Source organism: Myxine glutinosa, chromosome 11 (assembly GCF_964187855.1).
Source record: "Myxine glutinosa chromosome 11, kmMyxGlut1.1, whole genome shotgun sequence".
Taxonomy (NCBI): domain Eukaryota; kingdom Metazoa; phylum Chordata; class Myxini; order Myxiniformes; family Myxinidae; genus Myxine; species Myxine glutinosa.
The window spans coordinates 30,718,291-30,735,586 of record NC_136271.1 but is presented as its reverse complement, the minus strand read 5'-3'; the positions used below and the strand labels follow the sequence as shown (position 1 = coordinate 30,735,586).

Here is a 17,296-nt window from a genome sequence, read left to right as displayed (position 1 = left end):
GAAAAATGGCCTCTAAAGGTGTTTTTTTTTTTTTTTTTTTTTTGCACTCAAGCCAAATTGACTCGACATTTCAGCTTTTAATTTTTAATTATTTTGTAAAACATTCGAAAAAAAATAAATTACACTTTGCCATTATGGGGTATTATGTGTAGATCAGTGACAAAATAAATCTCAATTTAATCCATTTTAAATTTAGGCTGTAAAGCAATAAAATGAGAAATAGTCAAGGGGTGTGAATATGCGAATACTTTGTGAAGAAGGCACTGTATATGAACTCATTTGTTGCTCACGCCCCCCCCCCTGTCTATGACACCACCTTCCAAAGGCCATTTGTTCCCAATCTTCCCTCCAGGTCGTCAAGCTCACGTCATCCCATCCTGATCCTGATGCATCATCCTGATCCTGATCCTGATCCATCCTGATCCTTTCCCCATCCTGATCCATCATCTTTATTACCAATCCTTTACTTGCTGATTTCAGTGTTTCCACGCCTTCTCTGTTTCTCTTCCTTTCCCGTTTATTTATTCCCTTGCTGATTTTGCCCAAACATTGCCCTGCTACCCCACTGTCAATTTAGACTCGCTCTGCCATTGGCCTCACTCTTGCAGAGAAAAAAACATTTTCCTTCCTAGCTCTGAGGGTTGATGGCATGGTGAACAACCATTCTAGAACTCACCCTTGTGCTACACCTCCTTAACCCATCAGTTGTTAATCCTTAGTCCAGTCCACTATTTTCTTTAATTACAAACCACATACTCCTTGGCTTGTCTGTATTCCTTATGCCTTGAACAAGGACTTGGATGGTCATCTTCTCCAGGTCATCACCCTATTTCCTCATGTGTCTGAAGTACTTCAATTCCCATTTCCGAGTCATCACAACAAACTATCTTCTCATCCTGACATAGACAACACCTGAATTTGATAAATTTGGAGATTTTATGTATCAATCGACACAATGTAAGAAAATTATTTTTTATTATCAAAACAAGTAGATGTAGTCATGTTCTAGATACAGATTCTCTTGGCACCCTTTTGCTTCTTCACGTACTCATATACATACATACACAAACAGAGGATCTTAATTTTCTCCCACCCTTGTGGTTCCAACTTAATTCAACTCACACTGGCATAATGGAAAGTTGAAATAGCCATTGGCACATTTGTCACAGTGCTCTCCGGTGAAACCCACGTGACAGCGACATCGTCCAGTCTCTGGATCACACTTGCCGGCTAGACCTCCAACACCGCCACATGCACACTCTGGTACCGCAACAAATATGGCAAAGCAACAACAGACTCATTAGCTCTTATTGTAAAACAATTTGTGACAGGAGGAGATTTAAACGTTCGAAAAATGTGGCTGAGGAGGGATTGCAGAAGTAGAGGGTGAGGGTTTCAGAATGTGATGTGCACAATCTTTTTCAGATGTTGTTGATAATGGTGTCACATTGCACACGTGCTTATAACCTGTGGTGGTGCTGAGAAATTCCTTACTTGTATTAAGATGTTGCCCCGTTTGTTGCCAGGTTTCAACATGCTTTTGTGATCTCACTGAAAGAAAGAGGTTTAAAAAAAAAATGTATTAGAGCATGCAATCCAAAATACAACAGAGCATGTTACATAAATAATTTGACATTACTTGGGTGATTCTTATTTGCATTACAACACTTGAAGCTATGATGCCTGGTGTTGGCTTATCCTTAACGGTTAGGGCGCTGTCTTGGGATTCTAGGGTCCTGAGTTCAAATCCCGGTCGGTTGTTGAATTAACACCAGGTGGGATTGACTCAGCCTGTCATCCTTCCGAGGTCGGCGACATGAGTACCAGCTTACTGGGATGAATGAGCCATTCGAGTATCCTGCATAGGAGTGACGCCCTGACCAGGATTGTGCCCACCACTAGTCAAGAAGCTGCTTTGGCAGCCATATGCATCTGATGATGCGGGAGTGGACACCCCACCACACCATTTGAACCAACAACATATGTATGTATGTATATATATATATATATATATTTAAGAAACAGGAAGTAAATTCCTGCGTGGGGCTAGTGTGAAAAATTTCTGACTCAACCCGGGACTCAAACCCAAGGACCTCATCACTTACGTGGTGACAGCCGACTGAGCTATTGAATCTTCGGGATATCCTCAGAAATTTCTCACACTAACACTGCGAGCTTTATAATAGCCGATGTAAGGCACGTAATGTCTTACGTGCCTGCTAGGCAGACCTCGGATGTGAGTTTATGTAAGTGTATGAAAGTGCATTTTTGAAGATGAACTCGTCTAACAATTTAATAAACAGGAAGTAAATTCCTGCGTGGGGCTAGTGTGAAAAAATTCTGACAACCCGGGACTCGAACCCAGGAACCTCATCACTTACGTGGTGACAGCCGACTGAGCTATTGAATCTTTGGGATATCCTCAGAAATTTCTCACACTAACACTGCGAGCTTTATAATAGCTGATGTCTTACGTGCCTGCTAGGCAGACCTCGGATGTGAGTGTATGAAAGTGCATTTTTGAAGATGAACTCGTCTAACAATTTAATAAACAAGAAGTAAATTCCTGCGTGGGGCTCGTGTGAAAAAATTCTGACAACCCGGGACTCGAACCCAGGAACCTCATCATTTACGCAGTGACAGCCCACTGAGCTATTGAGTCTCTGGGATATCCTCAGAGATTTTTCACATACATAATATATATATATGCTTTGTCACAACTACTGAAACATTATATTTGAATACAAAGTGGAGATAATTGTGACTGACTCCTTATAAGATGTTATAGATCTCTATTTTTGTTATTGTACTCCATTTTTAATGCCATTCCAATTCCACTTACTTTGGCAATCAGGGTAGCCATAATAACCGTGTGCACAGTGCTCACAGCTTTTCCCCTCAAATCCTGTGTGGCAGATGCAGTGGCCCGATTCGGCTAAGCAAGAACCATTCGTACCTGGCCCATGACATTGGCAACCTGTAAAGCATAAAGCAAACAAACAGCTAATATGCATGCAGATATATAGAAAGAACGCAACAGGTATCTACCCATGAGGAACGTCTTGAATCAGTTTTGGCGATATCTCTCGAATCGAAGTTATTGCCTCCGAGGAATATTCTTCCTACCAAACTGTTTACATTGTACAATAGAAGCAAATAAACTGAATGGACTAGGTGGCCAACATGTCACCTGTTTAACAGTCAAAATGTGATACACATAAAGAGGTGGTATAACAACATTGCGTTTGTGCATTTCTGGATTGCTCATTATCAATTCAGATGTCTCTTCAGCCTCTGGTCACATCATCTGTTCAATCAAACATCTTCTAAATGCCACCTGCCACCTCAGTCCAACACAAATGTGTAAACTGCACACATGGATAGTTTGTGCATCATTTGTTCCAATTGCATAATTTCGTGGTCTTAATGGCGGTGGCAAAATGGAAACTGTGATCTCGTCTTGCTCAATTCCCCGACTGAGTGGGTACATCCATAAGAATGGAAAAAATATGGCTTAAAAGTTTGTCAACAAGAAGAATTTTATTAATAACAGGGTCGTACAGAGGAAATAAACAAACAAAAAAAAACAAAGGCATAATTGAAAGTCTAATTTTGATAATTACTAAAAAAAGAAGACGAAGAAATCTTATCTATCCAAACAAAACAACTTATTTTCACAGAAATATGTGCAGGTAGCTATATTCTTCTTCTTCTTCTTCTCCTATCAATCCACCAACCAACCACCCCCTCCCCTTTGCCCCCATCCCACATCACAATCCCTCAGTGAGATTATTTTGTCATTTTGCTTTATTTTTCCTTCATGAGTGATGCACATGTGGTTGCGTTCCCCTTTGCACAGGGAGATTTTATTGTGAGCACTGGAAGTTGATGCAATATAGAAACAATAGGCTAAAGGGGCATTTCTGGCAGATATTCATTGTCTCTTCTTGTTATTTTTTTTTTTTATAGGAAAAGGATAAACATACTTGTGCAAACGTCGGGTGCCGTGGGTGAACTTCTTTGCCGATAAAATCCAGGCTTGCATTGCTCACAATTCAGTCCTTCCGTTTGATGAAAGCAAGAACAATGAAATCTAAAAATGTATAAAAAATGTATAAATGAATTATGTAGAAAAATGGTAAACTTCAACCCTTTCATCAAAAAACCGATTTGAGATCGTTTCTAATCAGTCATCATTCAGTGAAACCCGAAGTTATAAACTGAATTGGTGGTTCAATGGTAATTTTCATCATATTTGGGACTTCAACTTGAGAAAATCCATTTGAATGTATCTGTTTGTTATATCTGAATATCAAAAATGGAAAACGCATTGAAAATATTGATATAAGCACTTTCTGATATTGTATCGAGTCTTTCCTATTTCACATCAAATCAAAGGAAGGATACAACCCCATGACCAATATAGGAATTGTATTCATATCAAAGGAAGGTGCAAAGCGCCCCTCCGTTATATATGGGATGGTTTCTCTGTATGCAGCTTTAACATGGGGACTGAAAATACGTTTCTCGGCTTCTACTGGACGAAATCGGCTGCAAATTTCAGAACTAAATGCTTTGAACATCGAGGTAATATGTACCAAATTTCAACAACGTCTGTTTCCACATTCTTGAGTTTTTTTTAGAAAACCCTTTAAATCACGTTGGTGTCTGTCCGTCCGTCCGTCCGTCCGCCCAAAATGTGTTGGCGCTCACATCTCAAGGGCTATACATTGAAACTAGCTGAAACTTGGAATATACATCGGCCTAGTTAATGGACTACCCTTGTGTTCTTAGAAGGAAACAAGTAATGCTCTAGAAAAGTTCATATAAAGGGGTGCCCATTTGATTCATACACCTGCATGAAGAAGTAAATGTATTTTATTTGCCAGATGTAGGGTGCCCCTTTATATGAACTTTTCTAGAGCATTACTTGGTTCCTCCTAAGACCACAAGGGTAGTGCAGCATGCACATGAGATTTTTTTTCCATGTCCCTTCTTTTCTATAGTTTGCCACATGGCACATACCATATGCAAAGGGGCATTTTCTATGCCCCTGGCATTTTACCCAAGAATACAGTATGCATTTCGTTTCCATGACATTTTAGACAAAGAAAGAAATTCAATGTTAATTCATGTCCCCTTCCCCTAATGGCTATAACTTTAAAATGACATCATCATCATCATCATCATAATAATCATCATGTACCATGCCCTATGCAGATTGTTGCTGCTGCCGAAGCAGTTACTAGGCTGCATTCCTGGTTAGTTCGCCACTCCGTCCCAGGAAGTTAGGGTAGAAATTTGTTCTGGGTACCAACAATAGCTCGTCTACTTTTCGCAAAAGACACCGTAGGATCTTTAACGTCCACCAACTAATGCCAGCAGATGGGACGCCCAGTTTAATGTCCACCCGAGAGATGGCACACACAATGATGAATATTCACGACTGTAGCTCCATAAGGGCCTGTTTTTTGTATACATAGTCGAAGCCCGTGGAAGAGCTGGTACACTAAATGGATCAGGACGTATCAGGACCAAAGGAACAGTAGAAAGAGGGTGGGGGAAACACCATCAGGAGAGTAGAAGGCCAAGACAGAGGGAGGCAGACAAACAATGGGTGTGGGGAGAAATGGGGGGCAGGAAAGAACAATATGGATACAGAAGGAAACTCGATCACAGGAGGGGAAAACTTGGGGTTTGGAAGGAAAAGCGTTTTTTGGGTGGGAGTGGGGTGGGGAGGAGAAGGGGGTTGATGAAGGTAGAAAATATCATGGTTTTATTTTGTGGATGATCTGAGAGGGTGGTGAACAGCTGTCTTGAAGGCCTGGAGGGAAGAATAGCATTGGGGAGAATGTGGAAGTTGGTTCCACAGTTGGGAAACTACGATCACACCAGGATAATGGCAAATTAAAATGAAACTTACTTGTAGGGATCATCTAGATCAAGGGCAGTACATGAGCTTGCATGATCATGGCACTCACAACTTCCCAACACCTCTATCTCTCTCACACTGTACAAGTAGTACTGATAAGGGAATGAAAACGTGGAAGATAAGAAAAAAGTTATAAATTTAACAAAGTTTGCACACGAAATAATTTTGCAAGTTTATGAATAAGACACACACACACACACACACACACACACACACACACACACACACACACACACACACACACACACACACACACACACACACACACACACACACATATATACATATATATATATATATATATCTGACACACAATTTCATAAAGATTTAACAAGCATGTGCATTCCCCATGTTTAGTCAGGAGAAGTATCTACACAAAACAGAAATCTCAATAAATATTGTTTGCTTTGTAGGACATTACCAGAAATGTTTATGATTGTTTAAGGGATATATATATATATTAATAGTGGTGCAAGGCTCACCCGTTTAATTGTTGGGTCTCTCTCATGTTTGCCTCCCTTATGTCCAGGCAATGTATCCATTGCCAGAAAGCGAAGCCGTAAATCAGTAGCCTGTGTGAACATTCGCAATTCCCAAGGAAGCTGATTTGACGTAGAGTCTATCTTCCTGGACCTCAGCAAAGAAACCACCACCTGCATCCGTCACGATCATATTTATCCAGAAATGTCATTGGAATATTCAGGGGAACCTGGTAGCAAACCTCTAATCCTTATCCATATAACAACGACTAACTAATATTTTGCTTGTCGTGTAATATGGCAAATACCCTCTACATATTTTGTGACCTGAAGATGGGAAAAGGTGAGATGGTAAGCAATGCAAGTATGATGGAATTGATGGTGGAAGTGAGTACGAATACTGTCGTTGATCATAGCAACAACGCAAGATTTTGGTGAAGATCCGCATCCGGATCCAGCTAGTGGAATGTTTTAAGTGATTCTTCACCATTGAGTGATATGGCCAATCAGGCGGAGGTATGCTCTCTACTGAGTGCCGTTCTAGTTTTACTCCGTGTGTTGCACATCACGTGCAGCAAATTTCACCTCCCTGCGCCTTGTATTTATTGTAATAAAAAAACGCTTCTGTACACCGCCCTTGAGGCTCAGTTTGCAAGTCACCGTCTACAATTCCAATAGAAGAGATATAATTACTCATTTATGGGGAAAAAAAATTCGAATTTGTTTTATCCTCAAAAATATACCGTAGTGAACACACATTCGTATTAAAGGATTGGTCTTCAAAACCTAACCTTATTAAGGGGGACAGACATCTGCACAAACACACAAACTGTCATTGTGTTTCCATGGTAGATAATTATCAATCAATGTTGAATAAAAATTATAAATATGCCATCATTACGCATTTAATTTAGGTTGAAATGCTTTCTTTAAGTGTGCTGAAGGTTTTTTATTTATTTATTTTTACAGACATACACTGACAATCAGGTAAGAAATGACACAGCGTTAATTACAGAACAACTCACCATCACCAGGAGGCAACGACTGCAACAAGAGCACATCACGAGTTGAACACCGAGCAATTTACCAAGTTATTCAGACAAAGACATTCCTCGTGCATTGCATTGTACTCAATATGAAAGAATTGTTACTAAAGTTATTTAAAGTTTGTTGGAATGTTCGTTTTCAGATATAATGAATTGTTGTCACATGATAATTCTCACCCCAACTCCTAACTCCAATTACTCCATTCATACCAGATTGTTCTCCAGAGGTGCATTCGAATATTCTGTGTTGCAGATAACGTCATTGCCTTGTTGTGGCGATGTTGATTTTGGCACTCCAAAATATTCCACACACTCTTCGCTGGAGCCTGCGTGACACAAGATATTGAACGCTGAATACAGGACCTGGACCGTTGTCTCCAAGGAGAATGAATAATGTTATTTGCAATCAAGTGGGGCTGGGCCTGAAACTGGGATAGACATGAGCTACATAATTATGATTTCGTGCAGACATGGAATCAATGCTAACCTGCAAAGTACTGCCAAGGTGTGAAGGTCTTCCCAAAGTCTATGGATCTCTCAAGAACCCATCGCCTTGGACGAGGTGCCAATCCAAACCATATGCTCACCTTGTCGACACGAAAAAGCTGGGAGAGAAAGCAGAATGTTATTATTTTAAAAAAAGAACAGCTAAGACAAATAAGGAAGGTTGTGGAGAAGCTCACTGGGGTAAAGGTGGGACATTATCCATCATGTCACCATCTCTGGACCACGAAGGTGATGGCTTACATTTGAAACAGATCTGTCACACCCCGACGATATTCCTGACATCGATATAATAATATAGGCCAGATTCAACATTCACATTTCACATTCAAAATAGAACATCCGACAAGGTTTTCCACTTCTCCCAACTCTCTCCCGACTTGTTCCCAACAACGCGACCTGAATGTTTCAAATCACTGCCAATCACACAGCAGCATTATGAAGGTCGTTTCACTGTAATGAAGAATAAATAAATGCTCTGTGTTGACGGATTTAACATGTCACTTGAAATCCTGATGATTAACCAATTTTCAATCACTCGGAATGAATCAACTCTTAAATTATTCCGAGTTTTACAAAATGTGAAATATTAATTTGTCTCAAAAATAAATAAATAAAGTGCAATTAAACAATGACAAATTCTCAGCATTCCTTCAACACTGGTTGCAGTGAGCAGACCAAAGAATGTAATCTCAAGTGTGCAGTCTTGAAATGCTGTAATAGATGAATTTTTTTGGCTGGGTATACATTAAATTAACGGCTATTCAAAGTTGCCTTGTCGTATAGCGTGATCATTTACAATCTTCCTATAATTCACCAAATGTCTGTCTGTCTGTTCCCAGGTACCGCAAAAACGGCTGAACCGATCGCAACAAAATTTTGGGTGGATAATCCTGGGACCCCCTGGAGTTAAATAGGCTATATTGTTTTTCCAATTTTTTTCCAATTTTTGCAATTTCCAATTTTTCAAATTTTCCAATTTTTCCAAACACGATGGAATAATATTTACCGATATGAACAGTGATGTGGCTTTTATTGAAATTCTTCAAATACTGTTTCGATTTTGATGATTTGGATGTGATATGATTTAACGGATGTTTATATAAATCGTTTAAAATAAAAAAGTCTTCAATTTATGATATTTTGCCTTTTCATTTGGACCTCCAAATTGAAGCCCCGCCCATAGGGCGGGTACCGTTGCTAGTATTTGCAAATTTCAAATCGTCTGGAAGCAGAATTTTTGTTGTTTTTGTGTTGTTAACCATTGGCATATGTTGCATTACCTTTACTTTCACCCAAACGTCACGTGGTGTAAGTGGGGCAGGTGACAGGTCTGTAACCGAAGGCAGATGTTTGTCATATACCTCACCCTTTTTTAGGTAGGCCAATCAGATATTATACTTTCAAAGTCTTTAAAATCCATGAATACTCGAAATATATGTTTCTGAATAAATATTGCTCTTTCGTAACTTGACTAGAATAATATGAGAATAGACTACATTAGTAACAAAAATCAAAATATATTCATGGGCTCTGAAATTTTGTGCAGGACTGGCCAAACCTTTGAGTAGGCCTAGCCTACCCATAATTTCAGACCCTATGAATATATTTTGCTTTATGATAGGTCTAGCCTACCCAGAGTTACGGCCAAGGTGGATAGGTGAAGGTGTGCGTTTAAGAGGGTAAAAAAAAAACCAATGGTTGTATTTTCTCCTGTTTATTCCAAGATTGTTACTCTTATATGTTTCCTCTTTCCTCCAATAAATAATAGCAAAGTGTGATGCAGACAGTTTCAAACCTGTGCCAAATCCACACCCAAGTTTGCATTTCTGTAAAGGAATTATCACTTGAAAACATGTGCATCCTTCTCTGATTCAATTTGATTCCAAGCAAAGTAAGAGCCAGTTATGGCATGAGCTTTCATGATCAAAACCAGTCTTAATGGCATAATAATAAGAGCGTCCATTTTGAGTCGGGATGTACGGCGGTTCAAACGCAACATCTGTCGAGTCATAACAAAGACTTCAAAAATGGTACGTGCTGCTTTGTTGCTTGATGCTCAGTATATAAAAGGGATAGAGCATTGACAGACAACTATAGGTTGGGAACCATTTCACAGTCGGTGGGTCTCTTAATTGATCCTTGTAAAGGCAGTCATATTTATTTATTTATAAAACCACCTGTTCTTGAACCTGGTATAATCACAAGCCTTGGATGTCATCGAGGTCTCTTAATAAATAATGAAAATGTTCTCCTTTGTGAACTCTGCATGCACTTTACCCCCAACTACCTTTGACCCATCTCAAATTTGAAGAGGTGCAAAACCAACACAATATTTCGTTATACACATTTAATTAATTTAGGCAATTACTCGCCAATGCTTCCTTGAGGCATTTCCCATCATGATCTCATGATAAACTTGAAGCAAGTGCATTTCAGTTCATGTGGTATATCCATGGTGGTATTTGAGTTAATGTGGTATCTGTCCAACCTGCTTTTTTTTTTCAGTATCTATGGTTACCTGTTTACTTTTCACTTTTTCTAAGCGGACTTGCATGACAAGCAGAATGGGAATTTGAGGCCAAACATTCCAGTGCTAGGCGTGCCATCTCTTTTCCGTGTATATGACTTTAGACAAAAAAGAAAATCCCGGCAGGTTTTTGGAAAGGCCATTAATAGTCAACTGCAGCACAATTGTCAGGGATAGAGCACGTTACGAAGTCCAAACCAAGTTGTCCAACTTCCCATATTTTGTGTTGATTTGACCTCTTTGGTCTTTGTTGTATGTACTTTGGTGCTACTTCAACCCGTTAGAGCATTATACCATTTGAAGCCTCCACTAGGTACACTGGTACTTTCATCCATTGATGAGGTCAGTCATAAACAATGTGAAACATCAGAATCTTGACTAGGCCTTGGCGTGAATAGCCAACACAATGGTGCTTCCATGAAAGTATTTGAAGGTATATCATTTCGATTTAAAATAAGAGGCACAGTGAGGTCAAGCGAAAAAGTTTTAACCCAGCAGAATTCAAACAGGAGGCCAGCAGGCATGGTGGAAGAAGCATTCCTCGAAAAATATGTGATATGCACTGGCACGTCCCGTGGGGTTATTCGTAAAGCATTGCTGCAGCAAGCCCAGGCCCGTGTCATTGCAAGGTGGTAAAGGCTTGGTTAGCCATAATCACACACCCACATACTACTATCCCTTTTCACACCTTCCAGGACCGTTACATGCAGGCAAGTTTGACGAAGGCAGTAAATGCAAATGGCATAAACCTGTTGACAACTTAACATTCGGCCAAGAAAACATGGATGTATTTAATATTCCATCATTTACAGGTGTGGAAAGTCCACTTACCTGCCCAAAGGCAAGGCTCAGGTTGACGGTTTCATATTTTGAACTAAGTGAAAGTGGGGGACTCTGCCAGGCACGATCGGTACCATCAGTCACACTTGCAGCTGGAAATGACAACTCGGAAGAACCGGCCTCACACACTTCACAAATCTGGCCCTGGATAAATAAATAAATAACAAATGATTATCTCTCATATCAGAAATAATAACATCATGACAATTATTATTATTATCTATCTATAATTCCATTAATCTCTGTGTGTATGTGTGTGTGTATGTATGCGACAACGATTTCTCGACAACTACCGGTCCGATATACTTGAAACTTGCCAGGTATATTGCTGGGGACCCGAGGATGTGCCTTTTCAAGGTTTGAAATTAATCGGACAAGTACTTACCGAGCTATGGCGATTTAGCCGTTCGCCGTTCGCTTTGGCGTTGCGAATGGACCAAACCATTGCATGTAAATAGAGGGGGGGGGTTCTGTGGTCGTTGCGAATGGACCAAACCATTCATGTAAATAGAGGGGGGGGATTGTCACTGTACTCGCAAGCCGTTCGCCGTTCGCTTTGGCGTTGCGAATGGACCAAACCATTTCATGTAAATAGAGGGGGGGGGATATAATTTTAGATAGATATATAGTACGGGCATATATATAGTACGGGCATGCCCTAGTTATTACAATTGAAGTAGAGCACTCACCAAAAAAGTTAAGGAACTGCCAAATGACTTGAACCAGATTTGAGAAAAACTAGCAAATGATGGACATTGTTATTAAACTGAATAATAGTAAGTGGACATCTAATCAGCTGTCACATTCACATTGTGGATATAACAGATCACTTTGGTACATTTTGCAAAACCACAACTTTCAGACGACATCCAGGCAAAATGCAGTTTCCTCAAGGAACCACCGTTAGAGGCCATTTTTCCACACAGAGCGGGGTTGGCCTTTTTCGGGCCCCTTTTTGAAGCAATGTTTTATGGCCGGATGCCCTTTCTGCCGCCAACCCTGTTGGTCGCCTCTTGCGACACACAGGGAATTACCAGTGAACTGGTACTCAATTTGCCAACCTCGGAGGGATGTACAGGCTGATTCAACCCCTCCGGCGTTAATTCAGCAAATGACCGGGATTCGAGCCCAGGATCCTAGGATCCCATGTTGGCACCCTAACCGCTAAACCAACACCAGGTTTCCAGTTTCCTTAAGGGGTGAATGCAATATATATATATATATATATACATATTATATATATATATATATATATATATATATATATATATATATATATATATATATATACACACATATATACATATTGTTACGTTTGTAGGGGGTAGGCAGTGATTACTTTAGTCCATGTAGATTTGTATAGGCAGGTGCTCCGAATGTCATGTAGAAACCTTGATGTGATAAGTACTTATTTAGAAGTTTAGAAGGGGGGGGGGGGGAGGCAACGCCCCGAGGAGCCGTGAGTGGTCAAGGTTTTGATTGACAGGAGGGCTGGTATGGAGCAACTCGCTGAAGGGTGAAGCATGACCGATGACGTCAGAGCGGCGTGTAAAATAGTTGGCGCGGCGGACATCTTCCCTTCTCGTTCTGGATGCCATAGCGAACGGTCGTGATTGCTCCTCTCCTCCCCCTTCTCGGTTTTGAGTCTGGCAGTAATGTTGTGGGCCGGCATCTCCTCCTCGTTCCCCTGTTCGTCTGGGCATTGAGAGCGAACATTACCTCTTGCGCCTCTCGTTCCAAAAGCGATAGCGGACGGTTGGGTTTCGCTCTCTGCACGGGGATGCTTCATCGTGGGCAGCCGTGTTCTGGCATCGGCCTGGTGGTAGAGGGTCGAAAGAGCCACGGACCGAGGGCTGCAGTTTTACACCAAGGACGACGAAGACAGGCACGGCTGGGGGAGCGAGCTGCACGTGGGCCGTTAGATTCACACGGAAGGCCTGTTTCACGGCAGCAGGCGCGGCCTAGTGAACGAGGATGTACTGAGGCCTAGCAGTGCAGGAGCGCACGGATTTCCTGTCAACACCAGAGCCACGTCCAGACTGCGCGCCCAGGGCCTAGACGATTCCTGGCGAGACGCACCAGCGATCAGAGCTAAGTGCACTAAATAATCACATGGATACATTAATTTTATCCACCATTTATTTTATCCTTCGTCTGTGTTTTCAAGTCTGGTTGTGGGGATGTCCCGTTTAGGAATTTAGTTTATTGTGCGTTTCTTTGTATCGGCATTAACTTTAATAAACCTGTTTCTTTTTGTACATCTAAAAACCGTGTTGTTTGAGTTAATTTATACAGGTTGAAGACATCAGGTGGAGGCCGTTCAGGTAAGTGCTCTTCAGCATCCTCCTCCTCCTCCTCCCTCCCACCCTGCCCCACCCCCCACGTGCATTAACTCCATGTGCAAGACACATTAACTTTGTGTCGTTTGATTTGCTTGGTTCATACCGTTGATAATTTCATCTTGTCTACCATCTTTCCTGTACTTTTCTTTAAAAAATAAATCCTTTGAAAGGTAAGAAAACATGTTGCAGCCATATGCTTTTCGTGTGCATGTGCTGTCGTTTTATGCCTAATTGAATGATCCTTGGGGAATGGTAAAATTGTAGAATTTATTGAATGCACTGTAATAAAAGACTGTAGGGCCATCTTACGGGACGAACGGTCCTGGTGCTGAGGACACTGTGTTAACGGAGCCTCAGACATGACAATATATTTGAAATTTGTTTTTTCACATGTTAAAGAAGACATCAGAGTGAAGTCCATAAAGTTCCAATCTCAGTTTCAGAAAAGTGCAGTATCCATTTTGGGGGCATCAATAGGTGCTTATGTAGAACATGCAGGAGAACAATGGTGATATCACATCTCCTTGGAATATACCCTTTTCAATTTCAATTTTTACCTATGGGGATGTTGCGTAATTTTAAATGACTTTTCAGAGCTTCGTTATTCTTCATTTTTCATTATTCTTCATCATAAACCATCCTATGTAATATGTTACATTGCCCTGGTGTTGGGCTAGCAGCTAGGGTGACGGCTTAGGATCCTAGGATCCTGGGTTTGAATCCCGGTCGATCGCTGAATTAACGCCAGGGGGGTCGACTCAGCCTGTCATCCTTCCGAGGTCGGCTAATTGAGTACCAGTTCACTGGTAATTCCCTGTTTGTCGTTAAAGGCGGCAAAAAGGGTTGGCGTCAGGAAGGGCATCCGGCCGTAAAACATTGCTTCAAAAAGGGGACCGAAAAACAACAACAACCACGGTTCCCGAAAAAGGCCAACCCCCGCTTCGCGGGGGAAAATGGCCTCTAAAGGTGGTTATATATTGGTGTGTACCTGCAATGTAAGCCTCTCCGCATCATGCACGGCACTTCCAACTCGGCAGTAAAGGTCCGGCCTGCTGTGACCATTTTCATCTACTCCACAGGTGGCTGAGGCAGTGACGAAAGCTCCTGCTGCCAAATTCATGAAACCAAGTTTGTCCTGCTTTTCTTCCTCCACTCGAGCACCGGCCCAAGTTGCTGGCAGTAGTAAGCAGAAGAGCAGAAGTACAGCTGGAACCATTGCCCCACGTGATGGTTCCTTAGTAATGTGTCTGTTGGTGTGAATAAAACAGCAGGATATTGAAAACAATTGCACTCATATAGGAATACGAAGAATGTGTCATGAAAGTTGTTTTTTACGAGTTGTTGGCTCACCTGGAACGAAGTTCAGGGGAGCTTATGTGATGGCACGTCGTCAGTCGGTCCGTCCATCAGTCAGTCGGTCCGTCCGTAAACACTTCTCCGAAACCACTGAAGGGATTATGACCAAACTTGGCACAAATGATATTTGTTGTGTTGTGACTAAAGTTTGTGCACGGCATTAAAAAAAAAATCAAAAAAATCGGGGTGTAAGGGGATTTACTGGGGTCAAAGTGGATCCAGGTTTGACCCCCCAAAATAGATATTTGCTTTTTCCTCTGAAACTACACACACTATTTCGATGAAACTTGACCACAACCTTCATCACCTGTGATGTACCAATGCTTGTTCAAGGCATTAGAAAAATTGGGGTCTGAGGAGGTATATGGGGTTGGGGGCGGGGAGGGGGGTTGCCCCCAAAATAGGTAATCTTTTGTTTGTTTGCTTAAAGTCTTGTGACTATGTTAGTATGATTCCACCTGCAAGTCTTCTAGCAACCATTGAAATTGGTTTAAAATACCTTCAGTCAGTGCAGTATACTGGTTATTCTACCAGGTGAGCACCAGTGGTAGAACATCTTGGTTCGATAAGTGTCCACCCCCCTTATAATAGCGATTGTAAATTAGCTCAGGTATTATAAGGGGAGTGGACACTTATCTAACCAAGATATTCTAGTTTTGTATTTTAATAAAATTTCTGAAATTTGTAGAATTTGTTTTTCACTTGGAAGTTGTGGGTTACGATGTGTAAATAAAGGTGGAAACAGTCTGATTTAATGCATTTTCAATTCTGGGCTGGAAGGCAACAAAAGGTGAACATTTTGAAAGGGGGTGTAGACTTTCCATAGGTACTGCACACACACACACACACACACACACACACACACACACACACACACACACACACACACACACACACACACACACACACACACACACACACACACACACACACACACACACACACACACACACACACACACACACACCTTACAAGCACAAGAAGTTTGGAAGAAATGCACAAGATGATGGTGTAATGGGAGACATGGATTAAGCGGAGATGACAAAAGATAACAGAGATTACCGAGGAAAACGAAAATAAAACATAAGGAAATAAAACAATTGAATGAGATGAAAAACCACAGATTTGCTGAAATTTTGCAAATGCAAGAATTACAAAGAAGGGAAATTCACAAGGCAAGTGCATTGGTTTGACCTGTGGACAAAAGTTTCCCGAATATGTTTTTGGACAATAATAATCTTTTTAATAGAGAATTCTCGGCTCACGGAGAAGGGAAACTGTATGTATCTGGCACCAAGTTCACATATAGACTGATAGGGGGTAAAAGAGGGAACGATCAGTCAGGGAAAACATGGACACTTTGGAAAGTGTATGATCTGGAATGGAAGTGGAACTTTGGAACTTTAAATGGAACTTTAAAATAGGAATGGAACTTCACAATAAGAAGAGGAAGAAGAAGGTAACCAACCCCACCGAACCACGAACCTGTCACGATGTTCTAAACTTCGCTCAAACGAAACATTGATGTTACGTCATAAAAACATATCCACCGAGGCGTTAAAAAGGCGACAATAGTTGGTGATTTACACTTTGGTTAAAGAACATACATTTTGTAAACGGAATAGCGGTATTTCAGTCGGGGAACGGTCTGTGGACTTACTGTGGCGGATCTGGGCAGGTGTGCGCACGGGCACAGCTCGAGCGGAATGAGCATGCGTTGCCGGTACCTCGGCTAAAAGGTGCGTACCAGGTGGGTTCCGACCGCACCCCGTCTGAGGTTCATCCGGGCGCTTCTTTCCGGCGTCTCGGTCGTTCCCTGGCAGCCGACGTCCGCCGTACGTGGAGTCACGACGCCTCGGGCGATCGCCGGGGCAAACCCGGGGAACCGCAACGTCTTAGTCAGAGCGGGCGCGGCGAGGGTCCCTCACCGACTCCGATAGTCCAATGACCGGTCTCTCAAGCGGACCGGTGCGGAGCGCAGCCAAGGCTTTCTCATGCACGGTGATTGTAATAATCGTGTGACATAATTACTGCGAAATGTAATAATTGCGAGATGTATCATGTGTGGTTAACCTGACACGAACGCTGCAAAATACTGGGGGCAGTGGAGGTTATGACGTAGGGCCGCATTCTGAGTGTTGTCTGTGCGAACCGATCCGAGGCAATTCAATCAGTTACAAATGTAACTCTTCGTTAAAAAAATTAAGATTTCGAAGAATCCACTTGAGTATCCAATGGAATACCGAGAGTCAGTAGCTATGAAATAT

The 17,296-nt window shown here is 41.6% G+C and overlaps 1 protein-coding gene across 1 annotated transcript in view; it reads right to left on the bottom strand.

The window, feature by feature from the left end:
* LOC137436105 (laminin subunit alpha-5) overlaps positions 1-16,850 on the bottom strand; it is a 196,992-nt gene extending 180,142 nt beyond the window's left edge. The window contains exons 1-11 of the mRNA XM_078786514.1: positions 16,690-16,850; positions 14,662-14,920; positions 11,323-11,475; positions 7,945-8,062; positions 7,668-7,783; positions 6,415-6,585; positions 5,924-6,024; positions 3,987-4,093; positions 2,843-2,977; positions 1,495-1,551; positions 1,123-1,260 (exon numbers count right to left, since the gene is read on the bottom strand). Of these exons, the coding sequence (XP_078642640.1) occupies positions 1,123-1,260; positions 1,495-1,551; positions 2,843-2,977; positions 3,987-4,093; positions 5,924-6,024; positions 6,415-6,585; positions 7,668-7,783; positions 7,945-8,062; positions 11,323-11,475; positions 14,662-14,889 (1,324 nt within the window). The 5' untranslated portion in view covers positions 14,890-14,920; positions 16,690-16,850. The remainder of the gene's footprint in view (positions 1-1,122; positions 1,261-1,494; positions 1,552-2,842; positions 2,978-3,986; positions 4,094-5,923; positions 6,025-6,414; positions 6,586-7,667; positions 7,784-7,944; positions 8,063-11,322; positions 11,476-14,661; positions 14,921-16,689) is intronic.
* Between the last annotated feature and the right edge of the window lie 446 nt (positions 16,851-17,296).